The sequence below is a fragment of the Coenobita brevimanus genome, chromosome 49 (genome assembly GCF_032717465.1).
Source record: "Coenobita brevimanus isolate Jiangsu-jjx chromosome 49, ASM3271746v2, whole genome shotgun sequence".
Taxonomy (NCBI): Eukaryota; Metazoa; Arthropoda; class Malacostraca; order Decapoda; family Coenobitidae; genus Coenobita; species Coenobita brevimanus.
The window spans coordinates 8,111,241-8,118,740 of record NC_137002.1 but is presented as its reverse complement, the minus strand read 5'-3'; the positions used below and the strand labels follow the sequence as shown (position 1 = coordinate 8,118,740).

General features: G+C 42.9%; 1 protein-coding gene across 1 annotated transcript in view; it reads right to left on the bottom strand.

The window, feature by feature from the left end:
• Positions 1 to 7,500, bottom strand: part of LOC145399498 (glutamate receptor ionotropic, NMDA 2B-like) — a 147,378-nt gene that overhangs the window by 137,901 nt on the left and 1,977 nt on the right. Inside the window, exon 2 of the mRNA XM_080272102.1 lies at positions 4,069 to 4,247. Within this exon, the coding sequence (XP_080128228.1) occupies positions 4,069 to 4,247 (179 nt within the window). The remainder of the gene's footprint in view (positions 1 to 4,068; positions 4,248 to 7,500) is intronic.

The following is a 7,500-nucleotide window of genomic DNA, read 5'->3' as shown; positions in this document are numbered from 1 at the left end:
CCTCCCTTTAATTTCATATAATCGCCTCGAAAAATACAAATTAACTTTTTTTTCTAATTTACTTGCTAATTTTGTACCGGAAATTCAAAACAATGAGTTGGTGGTGGTGGTGGCAGAAATTACAATGACGATAGCTATGTTAGGACTTATAATAACTACTAATAAACAAATACGGATGGAAATATAGAGGGAAGGAAAAATACGGATGGAAATATAGAGGGAAGGAAAAGGACAAACAGGTGAGGAAGGAAAGAAGGAAGGAATGAAGGAATGTATGAATGAATGAATGAATTAAGTAAGGAAGGAAGGAAGGTAGATAGACAGGGAAGAGTTATGTAACAGATATAGAAAAAAATTGAGAGAGAGAGAGAGAGAGAGAGAGAGAGAGAGAGAGAGAGTTTATGCGTCAGAGGATGCGATGAGGTGATAAGAGAGAAAGGGAGAGGGGAAGGGACAGAATAAGAGAGGAAGAGAACAAGGAGGAGGAGGAGGAGGAGGAGGAGGAGGACGACGACGACGACGACGACGACGACGACGACGACGACGAAGACGACGACGACGAGAGAGAGTTACATAGAGTTACATAGATACACAGACCACACAGACCTTACGGTCCCTACGAGGTGGTCCGGCCTAATCCTAATATAGTGCATAGGAGCAGGAGAAAAGGATAGCACAGCAGAAGGAGTGGATGAAGAAAGGAAGGAAGGCTGAGAGAGAGAGAGAGAGAGAGAGAGAGAGAGAGAGAGAGAGAGAGAGAGAGAGAGGATTTATTTCAAGTAGATCTTGAGTTTAAAATGAATTTATGTTACAGTTACAAAGCTTTCTAAATCTCTCCCTCTCTCTCTCTCTCTCTCTCTCTCTCTCAGCCTTCCTTCCTTCCTTCATCCACTCCTTTCTCTCTAATTATCTCCTTTCCTTCCTTCCCTCTCTCCCTCCGCCATTCACTTTAATCTTATTCCCTACCCTTATTCTCCATTCTCTCTCTCTCTCTCTCTCTCTCTCTCTCTCTCTCTCTCTCTCCTAATTTCCTCTTCCCCTCTCTCATTTCCTTCCCTATTCTCTCCATGTCTTCTTTGCTCATTTTCTTTATTATATTCTGTTATTCTGTCTATCTACTCTCCTTCGATCTATCTAGTTCTCTTAGTCTAGTTTGTCTCCCTATTTCGATATTCATTTGGTCTCTGTGTCTCTGTCTCTGTCTCTCTCTCTCTCTCTCTCTCCCTCCCTCTCCACCCTCCCTTCTTTTCTTTTTCACTATCAATTTTCTCCCTTTCCTCAATTTTTCTTCCCTCCCTCTTCTCTCCCTCTCTCTCTCTCTCTCTCTCTCTCTCTCTCTCTCTCTCTCTCTCTCTCTCTCTCTCTCTCTCTCTCTCTCTCTCTCTCTCTCTCTCTCTCTCTCTCTCTCTCCCTCCCTCTCCACCCTCCCTTCTTTTCTTTTTCACTATCAATTTTCTCCCTTTCCTCAATTTTTCTTCCCTCCCTCTTCTCTCTCTCTCTCTCTCTCTCTCTCTCTCTCTCTCTCTCTCTCTCTCTCTCTCTCTCTCTCTCTCTCTCTCTCTCTCTTTTACTCTCTTTTTTCTACTATTTCCACTGTTCCTGTCTTTCCTTTGTTCCTAGTTATATTTTTCTCTTTTCCTTATAATGTCTTACTTAACTCTCTCTGTCTCTCTCTCTCTCTCTCTCTCTCTTTCTGTCTGTCTGTCTGTCTCTCTCTCTCTCTCTCTCTTCCTGGCGTCATATATCCTTTTCTCTCCCCACATTTTTCCTCCCACCTCACTCCCCTAATCCCTCCCTCCCTCCCTCCGCTCCCAGCTGTCTCTCACAACAAATTTCTCTCTCTCTCTCTCTCTCTCTCTCTCTCTCTCTCTCTCTCTCTCTCTCTCTCAACATTCCACCCTCTTCCCCTGCCATTGTTTCTTCTTTCCTTACATTCCCCCCCTCTCTCACTCTCTCTCTCTCTCTCTCTCTCTCTCTCTCTCCCTCCCAGCCAGCCAGCCTGTGCCATTTATCCCCGGCTGCTGCCCAAGTCCTGATGAAGCAAGTGACCACCACACATTTTGCTCGCTTTATTTTCTCACTTTCTCTCTATGTTTGCTCACTTTCTTTCACCCTCTTTACTCCCCCATATTTTTCTCTCTTTTTTTCCATTTAGCTCGCCTTATTTTTCTCACTTTAATTCTTTCTTTGTTCACTTTCACTCGTTTCTTCTGTCCTTTTTTTTCCTTTACTCTTATTCCATTCTCCATTTTCTTGTTCACTCTCCCTTCTTTCATCATCATCATCATCATCACCATCACCATCATCATCATCATCATTATCACCACCCATAATATAACAATAATCACCACCACCACCACCACCACCACCACCACCACCACCACCATCATCATCATCATCATCATCATCATCACCATCATCATCATCATCACCATCACCACCATCATCATCATCATCATCATCATCATCATCATCACCATCATCATCATCATCATCATCATCATCATCCCCACACACATAAAACAATCCTGGAATCCTGGAACACGAAAGAAACCAATTCTTTGACCCCCCCCCTCTCTCTCTCTCAAGCACGCAATTCCACAAAACTGGAACGAGTTTTGTAAATCCTACATAATCATAACCTTTACTTCTTCCCCCTCCCCCCCGTCTTTCCTCCCTCCCTCCACCTGCTTCCCTCCTTCCTCCATCCTTCTTTCCTTCATCCTTCCATCCCTTTCTCTCCTTCTTCCATCTCTTCCTCAGTCCCTCCTTCATCTTCTTTTCCTCCATCCCTCCTTGCTCCTCCTTTCTCCATCTCCTCCTCAATTCTTCCCTCACTTTCTCTCCTTACCTTTTCTACCTCCATCCCCATCACTTTTCTTTCTTCCTCTATCCCTCCCTCATCTCTTTCCTTCCTCCACACCTCCCTCTTTTCCTCCTCCATCTCTCCAATCTCTCCTCACCTTTCCTCCTCCCAGCGTGGCACTCCAGTCCATTAGAAAATGAGACACCATTAATTCAAGGGGAACTCAGGTAAATTTTCCACCTAAATATAATACTTCCTGACAGGTAAGGAGTGTAATAATTAAACGAGTATAGTGTAATTTGTAGAAGTGGCGCAGTGTTAAAAATACCAATAATACTAATACACACACACACACACACACACACACACACACACACACACACAGTAAAACAAGTGAATCTCTCTTAAAAACAATCTCCTAATGACAAAGCCCCGTTAAAGAAAAAAAAAAGAAAAATTAAAACATGGCATGAACATTTCTTGGACAACACAAATAAAAAATAAATAAGGATATAAATAAATAATGAAATATGAAAAAAAGTAATGTGTTTTCTAGGGTAATATAATGACAAAATCCAACCCCATAAACTTCACAGAATTTTTAAAACAAAGAGACAACAAAAAAAACTCAATTCCAAAATCTCTTCAAAAGGAAAGAAAATGAAAAAAAAAGAGAAATTCCAGAAACAAAAGCAATATTCTGAGGACATGGGAACACTATATTAACTCTTACCTTTTCGAGTTTGGATAATCGTCGAAAAAATGGAAATAATAAAACATAAAAAGGTCTTCCATTTAAAATATACAGCCTAACCAAAAAAAAAAAAGCGAGAAATATGTCAGTTAAAAATATCTAGTCGAAATATGTAAAAAAAAAAAAAAAAAAAAAAAGCATCACTAGAGCATAGCATTTTAAAAATAGGAAGAGGATGAACCAAGAGGAAATGAATAAGAGGAACGAAAGAAAATGAAAACAAGAGCAATGAACTAAGAAAAAGAAATCTAAGACCGAAACAAGAAGAAATGAGGAGGAAGAGGATCTAATCTGAAAAAAAGAGGAACTGAACAAGAGGAATGAAACAAAAAGAAAACAAGAGGAATGAACTAAGAAAAAGAAACCTAAGAACTGAACAACAAGAACTGAAGAAGAGGGGGACCAAATCGTACCTAAACAAGAAGAAATGAATAAGACGGGTACCTAATCTTACCTAAACAAGAGGAATGGATCAAGAGGACGCAACAAGGGGACTGGCCACTCTTACCTGCTCGAGGCCAGAGTTATCAGCGTTCCAGGCGATAACAGGAATGCCGAGATAGCCCGCCAGTTGAAGGAAGTACTGTGCGGAGGCGGTGTTACGGCCGAAGCTCTCATCCATCGTGGTGTAGATGATCGCTGACACGTTCATGGGTAAAAACTTCTCACAGAGGGTGTCTAGGATTTCTATATGGGAGAGAAAGAAAGAGGGATTAATTGAGTGTGTGTGTGGGGGGATTTCTGTGTGGGGTGGATGGATGTATGTGTGTGGGGGGAAGTATTATGTGTGTGAGGGGATTTGGGGCGATGTGTGTGTGTGTGTGTGTGTGTGTGTGTGTGTGTGTGTGTGTGTGTGTGTGTGTGTGTGTGTGTGTGTGAGAGAGAGAGAGAGAGACAGAGAGAAGGGGGGGTATCTTTATGCTAGCACTTCAGCCGATTAGACAACCAACAACAACTACCAAAATTACTACAACCATTTTCGGCCAGAACAACCACCATTCATTCAGCTACCACCATCACCACAATTACCACCATCACCACAACAACCACCATCCACCCAGCTACCACCATCACCACAACTACCATCATCCACTCAGCCACCACCAAAGCCACAACTACAAACATTCCCAACCAAAATTCCATCCGGCCAAGATCCTAATCTCTCACTGTCCTCTGAAGGCATGCTCTCTCTCTCTCTCTCTCTCTCTCTCTCTCTCTCTCTCTCTCTCTCTCTCTCTCTCTCTCTCTCTCTCTCCAATTCAGTATGAAGGATTGGAAAACAAAGCTAGTGCTTACCCACGCATGCACACAACAAACATACACAGACAAACACACACAGGCACATACATACATATAGATATTCACACACAATAACAGTGTGTACATGGACCTACACACACAAACACACACACACACACACACACACACACACACACACACACACACACACACACACTGTATTTATATATTCATAGATACACATACACACACAATAACTCCTCTCTCTCTCTCTCTCTCTCTCTCTCTCTCTCTCTCTCTCTCTCTCTCTCACTTTTCCATATTTATCCCTCCTCTTTCATTCTTTTTCTTTCTTTTCTCTGTTTTCTCGTAATGTTATTTTTCTTTCTTCCTTTATTTCTTTATCACACATCTCTCTCTCTCTCTCTCTCTCTCTCTCTCTCTCTCTCTCTCTCTCTCTCACACACACACACACACACACACACACACACACACACACACACACACGCAACAAGGTTAGAGAGGACAAAGGCACTCCCACTCTTTCTTAATTCCGGGAGAGAGAGAGAGAGAGAGAGAGAGAGAGAGAGAGAGAGAGAGAGTGTGTGTGTGTGTGTGTGTGTATGTGTGTGTGTGCGAGTGAGTTAGTGAGTGAGTCTGTATAAATCTGAAAAAGGCAGCGTGAAAGATAAACGGATATATAGATAGAAAGAAAGATGGACTGAGAAAGAGATAGACAGAAAGATAGGTAGAGATAATACACCTACTACTGATAATAATAATAATAATAATAATAATAATAATAATAATAATAATAATGATAATAATAATAATCTAAAAAAAAGGAGGAGGAAGGAAGGGAAGGAGGGTGGGAAGAATGAAGGAAGGAAAGGAGGGTGGGAAGAATGAAGGAAGGGGAGGGAAAGAGGGAAGAATGAAGGACAGGGAGAGAGGAGGGAAGAATGAAGGACAAGGAAGGAAGGAGGGAACAAGGAAGGACAGGGAGGGAGGGAAGGATGAATGAAGGACAAGGAAGGAAGAAGGGAAGAATGAAGGACAGGGAAGGAATGAAGGAAGAATGAAGGACAGGGAAGGAATGAAGGAAGAATGAAGGACAGGGAAGGAATGAAGGAAGAATGAAGGACAGGGAAGGAATGAAGGAAGAATGAAGGACAGGGAAGGAATGAAGGAAGAATGAAGGACAGGGAAGGAAGGAAGGAAGAATGAAGGACAGGGAAGGATGGAGGGAAGAATGAAGGACAGGGAAGGATGGAGGGAAGAATGAAGGACAGGGAAGGAAGGAAGGAAGGAAGAATGAAGGACAGGGAAGGATGGAGGGAAGAATGAAGGACAAGGAGGGAAGGAGGGAAGAATGAAGGACAGGGAGGGAGGAGGGAGGTGTTGGAGGAAAAAAGATGGAGAGATGGAGAGAAGGCTTCCTCCGGGCACCACTCACTCCATTTATATTTTACGAGGAAGGGAGGGAGCGAGGAAAGGAAGGAGGGAGACAATGAGATAGGGAGGGAGGGAGGGAGGAAGGGAGGAAAAGAGGCTGATGAAGAGAGGGAGGGAGGGAGGGAGGAAGTAGGAGAAGCTGATGAAGAAGGGAGGGAGGAAGAAGAAGAGATTAGTGAAGTGATGAAGGAAGGAAAGAGGGAAGGAAGGAAGCAACGGAGGGGAAAGGAAAGAAAAAAAGAAGGAAGGGGGAAGAAAGGAAGGAAAAAAGGAAGGAGGGAAGAAAGGAAGGAAGGAAGAAAGGAGGTGGGAGAAAGGGAGAAAGAATGAAAAAAAAAGAGACCAGTTGATAGATATATTGTTGACAGACAATAGATAGATAGACAGATAGATAAATAGATACTCTGACAAAAAAGAGGCTGAGTAACCGGCTGACACAGATGCATATAGATATTCATATAGATAGACAGATAGACAGACAGATAGATAGGTAGACAGACGGCAGACAGACATATAGATACAGATTTCTAGAACGACACTAGATAGATAGATACAGATAGTTAGACAGAGACAGATACAGACATAGATAGACAGGCCGAGTGATAGATGGAAGAGAAAGATGAAGCAGGTATCCCATTTCATCTCATTTTATGATTCTCTCTCTCTCTCTCTCTCTCTCTCTCTCTCTCTCTCTCTCTCTCTCTCTCTCTCTCTCTCTCTCTCTCTCATCATTCCTATTCTCTTCCACTCCACTTTTCACAGTCGCCTCTCTCCCTTCTTCCTTCTTTCCCTTCCTTTAATTCTCTCATTCTCTGTACATTTTCCCTCCCTCCCTTTCTCTCTGATTTTCTCCCTTCCTTCTTTTCCTTCCTTCCTTTATCCCTCTATTTCAATCACTACCTCTCCTTTTCTCCTCTCTCCCTCTCTCTCTCTCTCTACCTACCTACCTACCAACCTACAGCCTACCTCCCCTCTTTCCCTCCATTCTTCCCTACTTCCCTCCCTCCCTCCCTCCCTCCCTTCATTCTTCTCTCCCAGCAACTAAGCTCCTTCATCCTCTTCAGACTGCTCATATCAGTTTCAATTTCTCTCTCTCTCTCTCTCTCTCTCTCTCTCTCTCTCGACCCATGTCTAGTTTCCCAGAAGAGCGCTTTCTCCCTAAGTACCTTTTCTCTCTCCCTCCCTCCCTACTGCTCCATTTACTCCATCCCCCTTCTCTCTCTCTCTCGTTCTGTCTTTCTTTCTT